Below are 20396 nucleotides of genomic sequence, written 5' to 3'. Positions count from 1 at the left end.
TCTCTCGCGAGAGGAAGGCGGGGCGGCCCCGGGGCCTCGGCCACCGCCTGCGGGGAGGGCCCGGGGAGGGGGAGAGGAAGGAGGCGGCTCTGTGGCGGAGCCCGGGGTGTCCGCCCGCCTGTCAGAGCGCCCGGGCCGCCGACTCGCGGAGGAGCCGGTAAAGGCCCCGAGGAGAAGGGATAAGGGGCGGGGGTGGCGGGCCGCAGGGCAGCGCGGTAGCCCCGGTGGGGCTGAGGGGAGGCGGGAGGAGGAGGAGGGAGGCCGGCAGCCGGCTCGGCTTCCCCGCCATCGCCGCGCCGGCTGAGGAGCGGGGTGGGTCTGCCGGCCCCCGCCCCGGCTGGCCCATCTTTCCCCCCGCCTGGTGCTGGGGAGCGAGAAGGCGGCGGGTCAACCCCCCCCCCCCCCGGTGCTTCCCCGCGGCTGCGGGGTGCGGCCCGCCGGCAGGTCGCCCCGAGAAGGGGGGGGGGGAAAGGGGGAGAGGCGGCCCCTCGCCCCGCCGCCGCTTCTCGGGGCGGGACGGGGGGCGGTGGAACCCCGCTCCGGGCTGGGCGGGTCCCCCGCCGGCCTGCCTGAGCCGGTGGCAGGCGGGGGGGGGGTTGAAGGGGAGCGGCGGGCTCCATCCCCCGGCCGTGCCCGGCGGAGGGCCGGGTGCGCTCCTCCCCGCCGTCCCCTCCCTTTCTTCCATGTTATGTCGCATTTCCCAGCCTCTCCCCCCCCCCCCGGTTCCCGGCCCGTCGTCTTTTTGAGTCCCTTCCAAGGCTTGAAGCGGCGGGCAGGCTGCGCGCCCGGGCGTGGGCTGGGCGGCGGGGCCAGCGCTCGGCGTGGTGAATCAGGCGATGGGGTAAAGCAGGCTGGTTGCCGGGCTGGTGAAAGTGTGCCGGGGAAGCGCGGCGGGTATTTACCTCCCCGGGGGCGGGGGGGGGGGGGGGGTTTGGCTGCTCGCAGGCTGGAGCTGGGGAGGAAGCAGCGACAGCAAGCAGAGATGGCGCGGCTGGTTGCAGTTTGCAGAGACGGGGAGGAGGAATTCCCTTTCGAGAAGAGGCAGATTCCCCTCTACATCGATGACACCCTCACGGTGAGTGCCCGCGCCCCGCGGAGCGCCGGGTGTCCCCGCGCCTCCCGCTCGCAGCGTGTGCGGGCGGCGTGTTGCAATTCCCAGGCGAGGCCTTTTCCCCAGACAGGCCTCCTCGGCTCCTCCTTTGCTCCTGCAGCGTTAATCTTCGGGACTTCGCAACACTCCGGGTTAGCAGCGCTTAATGGGGCAACTTTTTTATCTGATTCCCAGCTCTAAAAACATGCAAACCGCATAATAAGAAAGTTATTGCTGTAGTGGGGCCTGTGCATAACTTGTTTTCGAGTGACAAGCGTGTCTCAGTGCCTGAGCCCAAATGTGGACCTAAGCCGTTTTTCAGTTAGTACGGAAGGGAGCCATATTAACATCAAAACTCTGGTTTACAACGAGACAATTATTATGCTCCTAAAAAGGCAAGAAAAGGCTAAAGGTGTTTTTGAAAGCTCTGGCTTAGAGTAAGGGTTATCGAGTCTGTAATAATGTGCTGCCATGTCTACACTAACAAATCCGAGAGAGTTTCCATTTCAGTGTGTCACTCTGAATTGAAAAACATGGGGGTTTTGCCGTTTCCAGAAGATTCAGTGGAAAAATGAATCAAATGCAGCTTGGAGGCTCTCTAGTCTCCCTTCTTTTTCTCACATGTCTAGAGGAGGGCTCAGAAATTGTACCGCAGGTGAACACAGAGCAAATGGAAAAAAATTCTCTAACTAGCCAGTTGTCGTTTGTTTTAATTCTGAAGGTGTGAATGTGTTGAGTTGAAAATAAAGTTGGACTTAGATAGTGTAATTGGGCATTTTAATTATTCACATTTGATTTCTGTTGCTGTCAGTGGCGTGACAGTAACTGCCGTTACTTTAAATGGTGTAAAATGTATGTGCTTTAAATTCCTAATCTCCTGGTTTAGTATGGGAGAATGCCTGACTTGCATCAGCTAACCTCATCAACTTTGTCATATAATTTCTTCCATCTTCCAGAACAAAATAATTGAGTATCTCCAGACAGCCTCTTAACCCTCCATCCCACTGTTAAAGATTATCTCTCTCAATCCCATCTGGTTTTGCTACATTTGAAGAAAGGGATTTGCTCTATTTTTACTTTTGATTATTTTAAATGATGGCATGTTATTAATTTACCAACTATCAACACTGGTTTTTTGGCTTGACATAGTCTGTCATCTCTGGTTAACTATGCTTATGCATTAGGGGACGTCTCTCCTTAAGTGGTCCAAAGCAGTATCTAGCTCTCCCTGAGTGGCTGATTACCTGGAAGCCCAGCACAGGTTAGGAATAGTGTAAGTTTGGGGGTTTTGATGTCTTGGCTGTACCTTGAAAGTTATTTTGCTCCTCCATTCTTCATGTAGTCTTAAAATCTTAGATTTCCATTTTTTTTTTTTTTTTCCTCTTCCCTCCCCCACCCCCTGGATTCCGTAGTAAAAATTACTCATTAGATTGTGTGAAGTAGAACAGTTGCCATGCTCTTGTTACCTTTGTTGTGTTTAATAGACTGAGAGAGAGGGAGTGAAAATTCGTCTATACCAGGTGTCAGGTAGATGACTTCAGCTGACCTAAAATTCCCTTTGTGGTTTAGTTGCAGAATTTAACGCCAGGCTCAAACTTTGTGCAATTGCACTACGTTGTCACTATCCTTCTACTTCTTACCCCAGAGGCATGCCATACTCATGATTGAGGAGGTTCCTGTAGCTCTAAATCAGTTTTGTATCCATGTGGATGAAAGGCATTTCTGCAAGTGCAAGTCATCCTCACCATGAAGAAATCTTATCTCGGGTCCATTTTTTTTTTTTCCATTCTGTTACTGTTGTTACAAAGTACTCGGCTTTCTAGGTGGTTTCTGGAGGCTTTTATTAAATAAATCTGCAGAAGCAAGTGAATGTACTCTTAGCTTTCTTGTCTCAATCTTCTATAATTTATGTTTTAAATTCTTAATGAGAGCTATTGCAAGACATCCAGTTGTCTTTGAAACATAAATCTACATCTGCAGCATTATCTTTAAAAAACAGTGGCGTTTATTGATAGTAACCAGCTTCTGTTGACTTCTTTTAAAACTCAGATTTTAAAAATAATGGGACTACTTAATTTCTGTTAGTCAGCTGGAAGATTTAATCTATGCCTTAAATCTAGAAATAGTGAATCAGTGATTGCAAATTAATGAATGAATGGCCTATAATGCTCTTAAGCTTGTAACGTTGCTTTGTAGTAGCATAGGAAGCTGTTTAGGTGCAATGTGATACTGCTCCTCTAAATGAATTGTTCACTATCACACTTTTCTATTTCTTCTGGCTCAACTAGAAATTAAAGGAAGTTTAAGTATTTAACCCTTTTCATTTCTTAAGCAGCTTTTATGATTTCCAGAAGGCATTCCATTTGATGTGGTATTATGGGAATTTTTTCTTTAGTTCAGGGTGTGATGGTGGTTGATGTTTAACCACTTAATAAAATCTCATCAGACACATGAATTAATTTATTCTTTGATAATTCCACTCTGTTAGACAACACCCTTAGGTGTTCTTTACGATAGTGGGAGATGAAGGTGAGGGGGGGAAAAAAATACGCAGACTTATCTATTCTCTCTGTTATTAGCAGGTAGACCTTTTACTTTTGCATGTAGCTCATTCCCCACAGAAGCATCTAATTAGCAATTTAGGCAACGTGTAATTCTGCAGCAAAAACTTGTGCTGCTGCTTAGTGTGTGTGGGTCAGAGGCATGAGAAACTGGAAAAGAAATGCATGGGAGGTCAGAATTTGTACTGACCGTGGCACTGTTCTGCACAAAGATAAGGCAGCTGTGCTAATGTTCCCATTCTAGCACATGTAAGAGCAAAATATTGCCTTGCTTTCTGGCCTTGGAGAATAGATGTTTATTTTGGAGCAACGTTGAGTGCCTGTAAAAGTAAATGTACAAGTTCTCTGGAGGTAGCATCAGCAATTAAGACGACGGCAGGGAATTCTGTCTTTACTAGGCAATTGAGAGAAGGTGGAGGGAAGAAAAAGGATGAATCAGACAATTTCATTTGGTGTTAGAGTTATTAACCAAAGTTGTTATTTTGTCTTTCAGATTTTAAAGTGAACTTTCAGTATTCATATTGATAAATCCTTTATATCTCAGTTTGGACAAAGATCATCAACTAAGCCAGCCTTTACATATTTTTGTAGTTGATTTCATTTTTCTCTGTAGTTGTAAAGTTGAATTTTTGACTGAAAATTATTTTGCTGATTTCCTTCCCCTCCACCCAGTTTCACACCCCTCACCCCACTCTCCTCTTCCCCCCACCCCCGGCCAAGAAATTGCTCTCTTTGTTGCTCAGTAATTTGAAAACAAATGTTATTAATTAATTACGAGTAATCACATTGTTCTGTAAGCGTAACATTTTCCTTTGACCCACTTCAGAGTTGCAGCTGCAATCATACAAAACAAAGTATACCTTGGAGTACCTTTTTGGGTTAATATGATTTTAAATTAGCCTTTGAAGGAGTTGACTTGGTCATTAAACTATTGTGAGTGTTTCTTCATAGCTTTATAAATTGAATTAGGCTGTTGGATCAATTTGGATCTCAGTGTGTTGAAGTACAATTTTTTTTTGAAACTGAAACAGGATCTCAAGTCTAATATAAATGCTGCTGTTCCATTTAGCAACTTTTGCTTTTTCTATAATAGCTATTTAAGAGTTGCCATTTATAAACTGCCTCTAGAACATTTCTGTTAGTGAAACATTTAGTTAGTTTGCTGAAACATTCACTATATTAAACTGTTACTTTTATCCTTTCCCAAGCATTCCAATAGTTACGTGAAAAGAATGAGCATTTAACGTAATTTCTGCCTTATTTCCCTCAAGCAAATAAAATCAGCTAATCCTCTGTCTTTGACTTTTTTTCTGAAAGCTCTTTTTTCTCTTGTACAGATGGTGATGGAATTTCCTGATAATGTGCTAAACCTTGATGGACATCAGAATAACAGTGCACAATTAAAACAGTTCATTCAGGTAAATACATCCTTCTCGTTTTTAAAGAGGCCACATATCAGATCTTGCTTTCCTTAGATTTGTACTTTTGCTTCTCTGGGAGGTTGTTGCTCCTGGAATGGCTGAAAAGACACGTCAGCACCTATATGCAATTACGTATTGGTACCAAAGTACACTGGGTGCATTCGTTTTCTCTATTTCACAGCTTTTATACACCGTCGCCTTGTCAGGCAGCAATTGCTGCATATCACGTTGGAATTGAAAGCTTGTAAAAACAATGCATCTTCTGGTCGCTGCTAGTTTATATGTAATGGAAACTACAGTTTCTAAACACATTTTGATTATCTTTTTTTTTTTTTTTTCTAAATACTTCTGAAACTGCTTTTTCAAGTGGAAGTGTGCATTGCTTAAGATCGAGTTCTTATGATTAGTGCCATACCAAGATAGAACTAATGTGCCAGTTTATAGACTATATAAATAGTGAGAGACAATTTTGTGGTATCCCTGAAGGTTTAACAGTAGAAACTTCTCTGCTAGCACCCTGACAAATAACCATAGTGCTGCAAAACCTGTAGCAACTGAAAAAGTGTGCCACTTGATGTCCAAAGGAACTGGCCAGTTTGCTGATATGCAGCTTGCACTTTTTCACTTGTGGTTTGACAGCAGCAGTTCAGACATACGCTGCATATAAACCATAGATGTGTTGGGAAAACAGCTCATTCCTGCTGTTGCTTCAACGAGTACTATTGGCTACAGGAAAGAGGATTATTGCAGAGTGATATCACTTTTCTGATTATTCAATGTGCTTGCCTTTAAGAGTACAAACCTTAAATGCTATCTAATAATAGCTTTACTTTTCCTAACATGTAAAGTGAGCTGAAAATATTTTCTCTTTTCAGTTGATGTATTTACACGTTCCATGGGATTGGTTAGTTTTGCTATGATGTATGGTCTTCTCTTTCATTTCCCAGAAGTTGTGACAAGTCATTTCTACATTAGGAGTGTTTAAGTAATGTGATATGACAATAATACAGAAAATACTGTCGTGGCAAAACACTCCCTGTATAAATACGACTATGTTTGCAAAGCTATACTTTGTATAACCAGGGAAAAGCGAGGCTCACAACTAATACAGTGACAGGACTCTGCTTTTGCAGGTGATGTTGGAAAGTGCCAATAGTGCTGATATTCTAAGTGTAGATGTGTTGGTTGGTGTGTGAGGAAGAGACTGACTCTCTCCTGCATAGCTGTGCTAGTGGCAGTTCATTGTTGATGAAGTCCAAGCCAGTAATTTAGCAGTTAGAAGAAGAAATAGAAGGGTATGTACTTCTTGTGTGTATGTGTGCCTGGATGGGTTTGTCAGAGGAATCAGGAGAAGCTCCTAAAATTGTTTATTGACATAAGAAATACTAGAAGGTGTTCTCTTTAGTGTTCTATTATTAGCACACATTGAATGTTCACTACTGAAGTTAAATACTTCACCCTCAGTAATAATGTGTGCTTTTTACAATTTCAGGTGTTAGAATTGTAATGGGAAATGGCATTTAGCCTTCCAGGCAAAGTATTGCTAAATTGTTTTGGTCTGAACAGAACAAATTTGTTGTAAATGAGATTTCTATATATGCCAATGAGCGTCAAGGAATTTCTATGTGCCAAACGTAAAAAGGGCACGAGTAGAAGATGAAAACTTGCAGAACTGTGTGTGAGACCCTTTGCTAAAACATCCGTGCTGAGGTGGAGAAGAAAGGGCTTCCTGATAAGGACAGGGAGGTGTGATATTTGTTCGGAAGCAGCGTTTGCTGATTTGAGTGGTAGGAGGTGGGAATAAGAGGAGAAAAATATTAGCTTCCTTCCAGAGGCTAGACTGTAGGACTTGAAGCAGAATTGCTTCCATGATATTAACAAGTGTGGTTGTGTTTATACACTAAGCATTTAAAGTGATCTACAGTAAGACAGTGACCTCAAACTCTGACACTCGCACAGTTTCCACAAGTGTATTTTGATAAGGAAATGCAATTGAAGGTGAAGAAATCTTTACCAGTTTAAGATGTGTGTGTAGGGGGGAGTTGTTTTGTTTGGTTTGGTTTTTTAATTATTTAATTTCTTTTTCTTTTTCAGAGACATAGCATGCTTAAACAGCAGGATCTAAATATTGCCATGATGGTAACATCACGTGAAGTTTTGAGTGCACTTTCTCAGCTGGTCCCATGTGTTGGCTGTCGTCGTAGTGTGGAACGTTTGTTTTCTCAGCTTGTTGAGTCTGGAAATCCAGCACTTGAGCCCCTAACAGTAGGGCCAAAAGGAGTTCTGTCTGTAACTCGAAGCTGTATGACTGATGCAAAGAAGCTTTATACACTGTTTTATGTGCATGGGTAAGTGTCTTAGAACCGCTCAGGTTATTATCATCTGGGGAGAAGGAAAGCTAGCTTCTGTGCATCTGACTGCAGCTTTCTTGGTGGTACTAAATTGTTGCAAGTTTGAATCTTACAGTACATACTTGACTTTTACAGCCGTATTAAACTAGTTATTGTCTAAACTGGGAAAAAACAAACCAAAAAGACTTAATATTTCATATCATCAGTTGCAATGCTGTGATTGCAATTGAAAGATACCAAAATTAAAATGTTTAGTCATTAATCTGAAATAGACACTTTGGGTTTTTGTGATCTCTAGAAGAATAGTGTTTCTTCGCCCTACTGCTTTGCATGTTAAAAATAATAATTTTTAAAATGAGTTAACACACACACACCTCTCCCCAGGCCCCTTACCCCCCCCCCCAAAAAAAAAAAAAAAAAAAAAAAGCCAAACAAAAAACCCAACCAATTTTCTACTCTTGGGTAGAAAGGTAACACTGAGAAAATGAAACCTTCTGGGTTTGGCTAGCACAATAAATAGCCTCAGTCTCAGTGCCATTTGTTTCTCAGCTGTCAGCAGACCAAACAATGACTGCTCACCACAGTGTGCCTTTCCCTTCCAGTTGGCTTCAGCTCACTCTACTTCTTGCTCCAGTTAGCAGGCCAGTGAGAAGTAGGAAAGGCTGGTGCAGATCTGGGGATGTTGAGATCTGGAGGGTGGTGTAACTTGATAAAGTGGTCGTAGTGGTTCCCTACACTTTTGAAATAAGCATCATTGCTTGAAGTCTGTTCCTTATGAAGTTATGCAATAGCTTTCTAGATGTGGGTTATCTTTATCTTGCTCGCCAGGATCTGTCTGGAGAATCTATACTGTATTTTCCTTGTGTACTGCAGAATTGTAGGTCATAACAAGTAAAAATGGGGGACAGGAAGGAAGTTTTATATTTAATATTCATTAGCATACTTGTTTCTGATGCATGAGCTGAATCAAGACTTTTAAAACTTCTCTGGATAACCATATTTTCAGAATACTAAGTTATATTTTTTTCCATAGGTCCAAACTAAACGATATGATTGATGCAATTCCCAAAAGTAAGAAGAACAAGAGGTGTCAGTTACACTCCCTGGACACACACAAACCAAAACCTTTGGGGTAAGTTTGTGTTTAGCATGCACAGTTCAATCTAAAATATTTTAAGGAACCCAACTGTTGATACTAATTTATTTTTAACCACTGAGATCAATTCTTACGCTATTATCTGTTTGCCAGAGTAGTCATCTCCAAGCTATTTGGAGATTGTAGTAGACCCACATAGTTGTGGGGGAGAGGAACCAGAGGCACCCAGGACTTTTGAGCAGTGTGTGTTGTAGGGCACAAGCCTTTCTCCACAGATTTTCCTGAGAAGGTAGTTAGCCCTTTTTTGTGCAATAAGAGCAACTGTCTTATCAGTAGGATATTTAATACTTTTCCCCACTGCCCTTGCTTGCACTTTATTGACTGGACAAAACTAGTGCTATAGGGTCTTCTGCCATCCCAATGTAAGATCTGTACTCCTTCCTCAGTGTGAGAGTTGTCCCTCTGCCCTTTGTCAGAGGCCCCTGGCGCAACTGGTGATGCTTTTGTATAAAGTTTAAGGCTATGATATGAAATCAGCTGTTTCCCAAAACATTCTTGTTAGTTCTAGCTGTTCCATTTTTGGCTCTTGGCTTTTGGGTCTTTTACTTGGTGGTGGGGTCTTTTGTTTGGTTGGGGTTTTTTTGCATAAAAAAATCTCTGTGTTTAAAGTCAAAACCCGTTGCCAAAATGCAGCTTAGCCATTACAAACCAGTGATCTCTGAGCTTTTCATATCTCATCTGACGTACTTTAGAATATAGTCTGCTCAGGGCATGGATGGCTTCTGCGTTGTGATATAAACAATGCTCCCGAAAGACAAACTGGTTTTTGTGCTCTACACCAAAATGATTGATCAGCACTTTTTCTCACATTGAGTTGAAAGGGTACATGCTAAACAAATATACATCATTTTGCTTGGGATTATTAAAAATGCCTTGCACAACTATTAATAAAGGGCTTTATTGTGGTTGGGCTGCAGGATTAAAACTAAAACTCTGTAAAATGTATTTTCTCAAAATGTGACAGCATGTTTTGAATACACCAGTGAAAAAGATGCATATATGCCTCTGTCTTGAAGTTGAAATTTTTTGTTTCCAGCTGGTTAACTAGAAAAACACTCCCTGTAAACCTCTTGTGGATTTGGGGGAGTTTTCTTGTTTGTGGGGTGGTTTTTATATTTTTTTTTATACAACAACCAGTAAATTAGACTACTATGCTTAGTTGGAGTGTCCAGGACCTTTTCTAGTCAGCTGTGTTCCGCTTCTGGTTAAGCGTACAACCTGTGAAAGCTTGAGCATGGTTTCCAGTTACAGGACATGTATTTTTCTGTGCAGACCTGAGTCTCTATGGGTTTAGATAAATCCCCTGAGATGCTAAGCATGTGGAATTTGACACTTGATTTTTACTTGTGCTGCTGGAGGATAGTGGTAGCTAATCATTACGTCCTATTATATTTTGGTTACAGGCCTTTCATATAATTAGTTCAAAGCTTATGTTACACAAGTGAAAGACCATAGGGGTATGCTTTTTAAAAATAAAGCAAATTCAAATCATTATGTAAGTGGGTTTTTTCCTTTTTTTTTTTTTTTTTTTTTTTTTTTTTTTAAGTAAGATTAATCTTTTCTGTGTAAGAACATATATCATGGAACCTGCACTTACCATTTTGGCAAGGCACAACAATTCCGATACTGAATGAATAGAGAGGAAAGAAAATGCTGCCTTCATTTCCTCAACTCATGCTGGAAAAAATCCCCTTAGTATTTTGAATGTTGGCAGGTTAATAGGGAATATGTGGAAGGAGCAGTATTTGAATATACTGCAAGTAAAGCTTTCAGCTTTATCTGATAACTCTGGACAATCAGTGTAGTTTGCTAACGAAACCTGGCTTGCACTTTGCTTGCTCAGTCTATACCCATTTGTTATGCTACAGAAGTGATCAGGATGTATCAGTACTGATACTTCTCCAAATAAATCTGCTGCCTTGAGTAGAAGCGAGTACACTAACAGCCTAGACATGGAGGTGTCAAATAGAATTGTCTGACAGAACAAATTTTATTTATCAACTTAGAGTTTCTGCTTGACTTCATTACAAGAAACTTCAGATGAGTTGCATCTGTTAGGCATTTTATACACACAGAAGAGGCTTTGAATTGTAATTGTGTGTTTAATTATACAAGTTACGTAACTAGCTAATACCACTTGAGAGTTACTTGACGTCCTTGGTTTCAGTGTGCCTGGTTTATGGCTATTTGGTTCCATTCAGGGCTAAGGAGCATTTTAACCTCTCATAAACGCAAGCCATATGTCTGGCAAACTAGATAATAGCATACATAAATACTCTGGAGGAGCTAATTATTAAATAGGAGCGCTGCTTCCCCTGTTTTTCTGCTCTGTTCTATCCATACATGAGCTTAAACAGAAATGACCACTCTGATAAAATGTCAAGTGTAGACAAGTCTGTAAGTAAACATGACTTGGTATTTAAAGTTTGTTCTTTGCTCTGTAAGTGTACTTTCAGCATATCCAAACGTGTGTTGTGAAGTTTTGGGTGTTTAACAAGTTTTGAAAATTCAGAGTGTGTTATGGTTTCTTGTGATGGTAGATGTGTGAAAGTTTGCTGGGTTTTTTGTTTTGCTTTTTTTCTTTGGATTTTTGTTTTGATTTTTAGTAAATTGTTGTGAAATTGAATCTGCCGGAAGTATTTAAACTTGCATATGCTTATACTTAAGGTTATATTCTGAAAAATTACTACTGACTTTCAGCTGTAACTTTCAGAAGCCATTATGAATTTGGGTTTATAAACATGGACAGCAATTCTGTATCTCATGTCCGACCCTAACTATACTCGAAGTTGAGTCTTAGCCTATATAGGATTCAAAGTAAATTAAGGAACATGATAGCATTTCCATAGCATTTGTTTAGGAAAAACGACTAGGTGATAATATATATGGTATAGGTTTAAAAAAATGTTTTTTTAATACTATGTGACAGTGAAGGGAGCAGTAGCACACTCAGTACAGAGAAATTAAGTGCAGATAAGAAAAATAGTGAAGACAGCAGGAAGGAGGAGAGCAAATGTAGCATCATTTTCCACTATGGACCTTTTCGGGGAGCAGTCAGGTAAACTAACAATGCTTTGTTTTGCTGCGTCTCTAAACCCCTACAGGATCATGTACAGTCTTTTGTTTCTTTCTGGTTTTTTTTTTGCAGGGGTTGTTGGATGGATGTGTGGGAGCTCATGTCCCAGGAATGCAGGGATGAAGTAGTTCTAATTGACTCTAGTTGTCTTTTAGAAACATTAGAAACCTATCTACGAAAACACAGGTATGTTAAAAGAGCAAAGACGCACCTTCATTTTGAGGAATACTTGCTGCATTTTTTTGTGACTCACAATGTATGTAGAGTTCACACATTTAAATGTGTGAGGATTCTTCTGATACCCTTCTAAAACTTAAGATCTAAGCTTCATGGTGATGGAGAACCTTGCCAGATTGCATTGTAACAGTTGATGAGACTAAGATGGTGAAATATTCTCTGTGTTTCACCTATCGTTACATGTTATGGTCGGGGAAATGTGGAGACCTCAGACAAAGCCATAGATACTTGTCTTAATTTTTTTTTGGTTAGGATTAAATTACGATTTACAATTTAATGTATTAAAACTGTGTCTATTCTTTCACAAGTAGTCCACTCTGTTTGGGACTGTGGCTTCTTTTAGGCTTTCGGGAAGTATGTGCAAGTTCAAAATAATGTTAACTAAACTAATAGAAGCAGATTTTAGGCTTGGTGCTCCTTGTAAATCACTCTTCTAAAGCAGTTGTTTATGACTTAGTAGTGCTAGTGCTGTTAGGTCTCTCTTGCAGGGAAAAAATAGGCCACTAAGTTGTTGTTGCACGTGTATGGTAGCTACCATGCTGATTAAAAAGTTTCAATTTCCACTATTCTCAAGGTTCTGATATAAACTGTGGGGGCACAGATGGGTGTGGGGGTGGTGGTGGTGTGGAAATAACACTTTGGAAACAAAATAACTTTAATCTCCTGTGACATTAAACATGGTGTTGGCAGCGTTCCTGATGCTAACCTGCAATAATATTACTGTTTTCTTTCCTTTCACCGCAGAAACTAGCCAGTTATCATAGTTCTATCAAACATGAAAATATGTTTGACTTAGTGTTGTCAAGTGACTGGACAAACTAGGAAAGGCAAAAACACCATCCAGAGATGGCATGAAGAGCCAGCTTTTCAAGCTGAAAGCTGAAATGTGAGCAGCTTGTCTGACTTGCATTTTTAAAATAATACAGCAAGAGGTTTTGTAGCTTCTTGAAGATTGCTCCTCTTATAAAACAGAATGAGCTTAATTTGGTTGTATTTTATTTATGATGGACTTCATAACCACACTCTTCTCGTATGAGTTATCTAAGCTATCACGTGTTTAAATTGAGGATGTTGTGTTATACATAAACCTTTTTTGGCTATCTGTGCAGTAATCTAATAATTCAAAATAAGTTTAAAGGTGCTTGTAGTGGAAACATTGCTGTTATACAGCAGGCAACAGAGGAAACTGTTTTCCTTATTGCTTGTCACTCACTTGAGTATACTTTAAGTAATTGCTATAAAGTAACTTGGAGTGCGTTACTTGAGAGGAATTTTTTCCTGGCTTGTACTAATGATTCAGTTTGTTCACTATTAGATTTCTGATCTTTGAAGGAATATGAAATTGCATATCCATGTAGGAATTTCTTCATGTTAACAATTAGCCTGATCTGTGCCTTGGAGCATGAAAGTTGATATCCAGGCTTGTAATATATGATAGGTAGCATAATACATATAGTAAACTTAACGTGGCTTACAGCCAAAGCCTTGCTATTTTACCTTTGGAAGTAACATAAACCTTACGTGACGTAGTTTAAATATAGCATGCGCTGTGAAATAGCTCGGTATATTATAACTTAGACTAAGAGGGTCTCGGTTTCTGCTGGAAGAAGAAGTCAGTTCTGTGACGTTCTGTTTTAACACAGGTTTTGCACTGACTGCAAAAATAAAGTCCTTCGGGCGTACAATATTCTCATCGGTGAGCTAGACTGCAGCAAAGAAAAGGGCTACTGCGCCGCGCTGTACGAGGGCCTGCGCTGCTGTCCCCACGAGCGCCACATCCACGTCTGCTGCGAAACAGATTTCATCGCACACCTCTTGGGTCGCGCCGAGCCAGAGTTCGCAGGAGGGTATGAGTATGTAATTTGCTAGAGTGGGCTATCTAGCGCTTTGCTTCTTTATTTTCTTATTGAATGTATTTTGCGAAAGTGATTTTTGCCTCCTTGCTGCATAGTGAACCTCTGAATGTAAATATTCCTGGTGAAGTAGACTTTCAAGGTAGCGCTTCAAAGTAGTGAAGATTTTATACGTGCTTTTGACTTCCAAGTGCATTTAACTCTGACGGCAAGACTGAAAGAAATTGCCAAATGTCTTCTCGTTCATTTGTTCACTCACTAGGGCTGCCTGCTTTTCCATTGAGGTGTTCAAAATATGCGAAATAGAAGGAGAACCTTGCTTGACCGTTTTACCAAATGCCAAGTGTTCAATTCCGTTTTGGCGCCATTTATATATTAGAGTAATTTCTGAACCCGTTTTAGCATCTTAAAATCTTCCAATGAAAAATACAACTCTGAGCTCAGTATCTTTAACAGTCATAATTGTTTGACTAGAAAGGTAAATCCTTTTATAATGATTTGTCCTTAATAGTTGCTAGATACAGATTAATACTGAAATATTTTTACTTTGTACGGTAAGTATGCGTGTTTAGTCAGCTTCAGTTAACTGACACACAAATGTCTAGGAAGCTGAAATACTTGCTTTATAAACTAAATACAGATTCTAGGAAACCAAAGACTGGCTGCATCTCCTTGGCATTAAAACTCTGCTGATCCCTCCTAGTAGGAGCGAGCAGAGACCGATGAGGCAGCACCTTCAGAAGCCCCCGGTTGGAAGGCACAGTGCAGCTTCACGGTGCCGTGCACAGATTAACGTGTCGGGAACGTAGTGGTGGTTTTGACCTGGTCCTTTCTATTTTGCATCCGCATGCAGCACAGCAGAACTCGGATTTAAAAAGCTGTTCATGCAAACATATCTTCAGTTGTACGTAAAGAAAATCCGTCATTGAACTGCTTTGATCACTCGGTAGACTTCCAGCTACTTTAACCATACTATGCTTTGGTTCGACTCTTCCTTTAGACGAAGAGAAAGGCATGCTAAGACAATAGACATAGCCCAAGAAGAAGTTTTGACCTGCCTGGGTATTCATCTTTATGAAAGATTACACCGAATCTGGCAAAAGTTGCGGGCTGAGGAACAAACGTGGCAGATGCTTTTTTACCTAGGTGTTGACGCTTTACGCAAAAGCTTTGAGGTAAAAATCAAGTTTTATCTAACTTGTATTTGAACTGCTATAGTAACCGTGTGCATTTTCACTAAAGTTATTTTTCTGCTTTCTACTAACGTTGGGCTGGAAGGAGCTTCAAGGGTGTTGCATTCAGTCCCTTGCTCAGGGCAGGCAGCAGTTGTGCCGTGTCAATGCATAGCACAACTGAGTCGCATTCCGATGTGATGCCTACTGGAACGTAAAAGATTGAGGCTTGCTCTTACTTTCCAAGCTGCACGTTACAGTACGCTGGATCTTCTGTGTTTTTAATTCACAGTGAAGGTGTTTCTACCTGATAGCACTTAAAGTAGCTCTGGCTACAACAGTTTTTATTTGGCTTATTAGTGAAAATGGAGGATGTGCTTTTGAATTACAAACACAGCTGCTAACTCTTGCGTTTGGTGTGTTCCAAGTGCACTCCGTAATCCTGTGGGATCTTGAACTTCAGACAGAACTCTGTGCAGTTCCTTTAACGTATGCCAATAGTAAACTGCCCCTCTGGTATGACACATCTTTTTTGTTATGTTTCTTTTCCATTCATAATGACTGTTCTCTAAAAACTGCTACAACGTTAGAGGAGTAGGAACAAAATCAGTTTGGGAAAGATCATAGTAGGACCCTAATCTAGGCAGTTCTTTGAGTTTTTTCCAAGTAATTTTTTTTTTTTTAAAGGCTTATTATGGTATGGAAGTGGCATTGGACTGCAGACACTGTGGCATTTTTGTCAGCTTTTGTCTTGATGTTTTTTTAATCTAGTAAAGTATGGTGTTAAATTCACTGGCATTGTAAAACTCTGGTAGTTATACTGGTATGCAAGCTCGGCTACAAATTTGAAATAATGAACTGTTATGTCTTTATATGGTGTCCTTTTCTAAGGTGAGTGGGAATGATGATGTCTCATTTGGGCTTAAGGGGTTCCCAGAGTGATCTGGGGGGGGAAAAAAAAAAAAAAAACAACAAAAAAACCCACAAACAAACCCCAAACAAACAAAAACAAAAAACCCCCCAACCAACTAACCAAAAAAAAAACCCAACCATTAATTTATTTTTACCTCTGGAGGAGTATTGATCCAGAGTAGTTTAACTGTACTCTTGTAGCATCGTACGTAGATGTACCATTATGATATTTGTTCAAGATTTAATGTTAAGGAACATATTTAGATACATTTATACCTCAAAATTGGACTGCTTAGAAAATCAGTTAGATTTTTCACTGGTTACCTGCGACAGAGCTGCAGGAATTCTGAAGTAGTTCTAATGTGTTGTTGGTTGGGTTTTTTTTTTTTTTTTGTGCTGCTGTATTAAGTAGAGTATCTGCCAGGTAAACAGATCCAAAAATGTGTCCAAGTCTGCAGCTTTTCACTGAAAGTTGTGAATCTGGTCCATAAGTTAAATGCAGTGCTCCCCCCCATACATGCATCTTCTCCAGCAATCTAAATTTAGTGACTAAATCTAAACAGGCATTTTTCTTCTATAGTCAGTAGTTGGGTTGCTCTGACTTTGTAATAAAAAGGACTTACCAGCTATTTTCCTCCTCCTTTTTTATAAATGTAAAAACCTTGAATTGTGTTAACATCTGTAAGCAGATCTAACCTCTTATAAACAGATGGCTGTAGAAAAAGTGCAGGGTATTAGTCGATTGGAACAGCTTTGTGAAGAATTTTCAGAAGAAGAAAGAGTGCGAGAACTTAAACAAGAGAAGAAGCGCCAAAAACGAAAGAACAGACGGAAAAATAAGTGTGTGTGTGAGATCCCTACTCCTTTGCAGGCAGCAGAAGAAAAGGAAATAAATCAAGCAAAGGTAAGCATTGATAGCTGTGGCTTTCTGCTGGTGTTAAATAACTAGATTTCTAATTTGGTGCCACATTTGTCAGTTCATTCTTCCACATTAGAATTCTTGAGAGGTTTTTACTGTATTTCAGTTTTGGGAACTACTTTGTGATCGCTGGTGGAATTTAATACTTTCTCAGATTAGTGCAGTCTTTTTGTAAAGTAGTTGCCTGGAACTCCTTAGCTTTTGGGGGTTTCAGTCTGGTATGTTGCTTTTTTTTCTTTAAAAAAAGAAAAAGCCTACATCCAGGCAGTCAGGTTATAACTAGAATATTTTTCAACTATCATTTCTTAAAGATTATTTAGAATATGGGAATTCAAATGCTGGTTGCAGACAATTACTATTGAGTTTTTGGAGAGGGGGAAGCTTTAATTGACCAAGTACAATTATTATTCTGGATCCTTAACTTAATGGGCTAACTGTAGGTCATATTCTTGTGGGGAAAGTAGTTGGGTTTTTCTTCTCAGTTGTCCTGTACTGCTGAAGAATTACAAGCAGTGCTGTGGCTGTTATCAGTCAGTATCAGCTGTTTTTCTTCATCCTTTATAAAGATGCTGGCTGGGCGACTTTCAGTACTTGCAAGTATTTGTTGGTTTTGTTTTAAGGAAAATTCGAACTTCACGGAAAGTAGCTGCAAAGCCTGTGGTAGCACTGATGAAGCTAACAATTGTGTAGAAGTAATTGTTACTAATGAAAGCACTTCTTGCACCTGTCCTAGTAGTGGTACCCTCTTAGGATCACCTAAAATCAAGAAAGGTACGTTTAATGTCATTTTTTGTTTTTAATTTAAAAACATTTACCATCTATAGGGTAACCAGTGCTCAACTATTTTTTTTTTAAAACTATCTTTTTTAAGAATTCTTTCTTGTTAGGGGCGTAACTAGAGAACTTGCACCAGCTACTTTAGACGACGGTAACTTTTCCCTTCGTCCCAGGTTTATCTCCGCACTGTACTGGTAGTGATTGTGGCTATTCATCTAGCATGGAGGGCAGCGAAACGGGATCTCGAGAGGGGTCAGATGTGGCCTGCACCGAAGGCATTTGCAACCATGATGAAAATGGTAGGTTTGGTAAGAATGTGCTACTGGTTTAGTATCCACAAAATGTAAGTATCTGAGAAGAAAATTCCCGGTCTTTTGCAGGAGATGATTCGTGTGTCCATCGCTGTGACGACAAAGAGGAGGATGGAGATAGCTGTGTGGAGTGTTGGGCTAATTCAGAAGAGAATAACACAAAAGGCAAAAGCAAAAAGAAGAAAAAGAAAAGTAAAACTTTGAAGTGTGAGAATGAACATGTAAGGAACATAGTTATTCCAGAATGCTCATTTAAATGCATACATTTTAAAGTAGTTACAAAAGTATTTCAAATTTCAGTCGTGACTAATGCTGGAAAAAGGGTAACGAGGACCTGCTGTTACCTCTCCATCCAAGTTTTGAAATCGAGGTCCTTCCCAGAATAGGTTGTGGTGGAAGGAGTCTTTTCTTTCCTGTGTTCCTAAGCATGTGCACTTTTGCGCACTCTCAGTGAATTAACATGTCATTCCCCCCTCCTCCTCGGGTGCACGCATCTTAAAAACATATATCCTTTCTCTTTTGAACTTTTTCCTTTCCTCTTTCCTTCCTGCTTTCACCTGAAACTTGAACGTTTCAGGTTTAACACTGCTAGTAGTTCATTACAAGCTCTTTTCAATTTTAGATTCAGAAACTTGGAAGCTGTATGGCAGATCCAGGTAACAGAGAGACCTCAGGAAATATCATGCACACAGAATTTCATCGCGACAAGACCAAAGACACGCATGCTGAAAGCTGCTGTAGCTCAGAAAAAAGCGGGCAGCAGTTGCCTTGGTTTGAGCATATGAAAAGTGTGTCACAGTTTGCAGAACCTACAGAAATGTCACTTGTTCCCGATACTGGAAAAGGTGCCAAGAGCTTAGTGGAACTCCTTGTAAGTAACCGCTTCCTTTGCATTTTAGGTTATTGCATACTGCTTTAAAGCCTCGGGATTGAGAACGGGGTTTAGAACTCAAATCCTGCCAAGAACTGTTACAAGAGAGACCGTAGCTGAGCTGGGGTTCATGGCTTACTCTCCCAGTGTTTAGTTCGTGTGCTTTTCCGTGTTCTCTGTAAGGGAACTGAGTGCAGCTGAGGTGCTTTGCAGAGGAGAAGTCGCCTGTCGCTGGAATGTGAGTGACAGAACTGGTATTATAAGTGTTCATTATCAAGGGTTGCATTATTCCATAAAATGAAGTGTGCATTATTGCTGCCTTCATGCCTGAAATATTACATCCCACTGCAGGCTCCTCGGACAACTTTCTTCTATTTCCCTTTCCTTCTCTTCTCATTCCCCTCGCTTTACATTCTTCCCTCCTTTTCATTTTTTTGTTTTGTTTTGTTTTTTTTTAAATTCTGGTAAAAGCCGTTCTCTTTCAGTAGAAATCTACTAAGCCTCTGAAGCTTATTCTGGTAGATTGTGCGATTGCATAGGTGCCTCTTGCCTGCAAAACAGCAGAGTATCGGGTGGCTGGATCAGCCGACTGAGCCTCGTGCTGTCGTGACATGAGGCTGCATCTTCTGTCAGGGCAGCTGTAGGCAACGCGTACAGCTGCCGGCCGGGTGTACTGCCCAGGAAGGGCAGTGCTCGACTTCTTAAATGCCTGTTTTCATTTGTAGGATGAGTCTGAATGCACTTCTGACGAGGAAATCTTTATCTCACAAGACGAAATACAGTCCTTTATGGCGAACAACAAGTCTTTTTACAGCAATAGAGAACAATACCGACAGCATCTGAAGGAGAAATTTAATAAATACTGCCGCTTAAATGATCACAAGGGGCCCATTTGTAACGGTTGGTTGACAACAGCTGGAGCGAACTAAATACAATAAAATAGCTCTGTCTTTCACTGAAATTCTCAAGATGACTACTGCGCCTTCTCTTTCAAAAACTTAATTTAGTGACTTATGGCAAAATTTTTATCTTAAATTAATGTGATTCTTTTTTTCTTGGTTTTTGGGGGAGGCTGGTGGAGGTGATTTCAATAATTTTGTTCTTTCTTCAGGCTTGTATCTTTAGTTGAGTAGCTGTGCAAGCCTCTTATAATTTAAGCCATCTCTTTTCATTAAATGTTTCTCTTACTGTGAGACTTACAAAAAGCAAACTAGTGGCAAAGTAATGTTGTACCTATAATTCTGTACAGAATGACAATGAGCTGAATATAAGATTTTACAAAGTAGACATCCATTTGCAAAATGTTTTGGATGTAATATGTTAAAGCGCAATGTGCAAAATTTAAATAAAGAATATTTATTAATATGCATAGTAAAAGTTGGTGTACACGTTTCTACTTCAAGCGCTCCTCCCCAGCGAGCTGAACTCTCGCTGCTGGGACGGACGGCGGTCGCTTGGGGGGCGCGAGGTGAGGAGACTTGCGCGGGAGGAGCGTGGAGCCAGCGCGCTTAGTCTGGGGGTGGCTTTGAATTCATTTCAGCGCGCAGCCTGTACCGGTTTTGGTGGCTTCGTTTAGTTTTCCATCAAGGCAATTACCAACGCCGGTGAGTTAGGAGACGGCGGTGCTCCTTCTCCTTCGACGAGGCAGACTGGAACCTTCTGCGTGAGCCCGTTGGAAAGTAATGGAAC

At 40.8% G+C, this 20396-nt stretch overlaps 1 protein-coding gene across 2 annotated transcripts; it reads left to right on the top strand.

Moving 5' to 3' along the window:
• Positions 1-33: 33 nt before the first annotated feature.
• GGNBP2 (gametogenetin binding protein 2) lies at positions 34-20084 on the top strand. Of its 2 annotated transcripts, none has more exons than XM_033004823.2 (14): positions 34-157; positions 946-1075; positions 4989-5069; positions 7167-7420; positions 8457-8555; positions 11728-11841; positions 13536-13739; positions 14746-14920; positions 16539-16733; positions 17369-17519; positions 17699-17824; positions 17906-18057; positions 18459-18707; positions 19433-20084. In XM_033004823.2, exons 2-14 carry the CDS (start codon positions 983-985, stop codon positions 19634-19636), a joined length of 2097 nt encoding a protein of 698 aa, XP_032860714.2. In that variant the 5' UTR covers positions 34-157; positions 946-982; the 3' UTR covers positions 19637-20084. The 2 variants fall into 2 exon arrangements, with proteins under 2 accessions (XP_032860714.2, XP_032860713.2); XM_033004822.2 differs by having other exon boundaries at positions 13536-13745.
• The last annotated feature ends 312 nt before the right edge of the window (positions 20085-20396 follow it).

Source organism: Tyto alba, unplaced genomic scaffold (assembly GCF_018691265.1).
Source record: "Tyto alba isolate M040663 unplaced genomic scaffold, T.alba_DEE_v4.0 Super-Scaffold_19, whole genome shotgun sequence".
NCBI lineage: Eukaryota > Metazoa > Chordata > Aves > Strigiformes > Tytonidae > Tyto > Tyto alba.
This window is presented reverse-complemented; position numbering and strand designations above follow the sequence as displayed.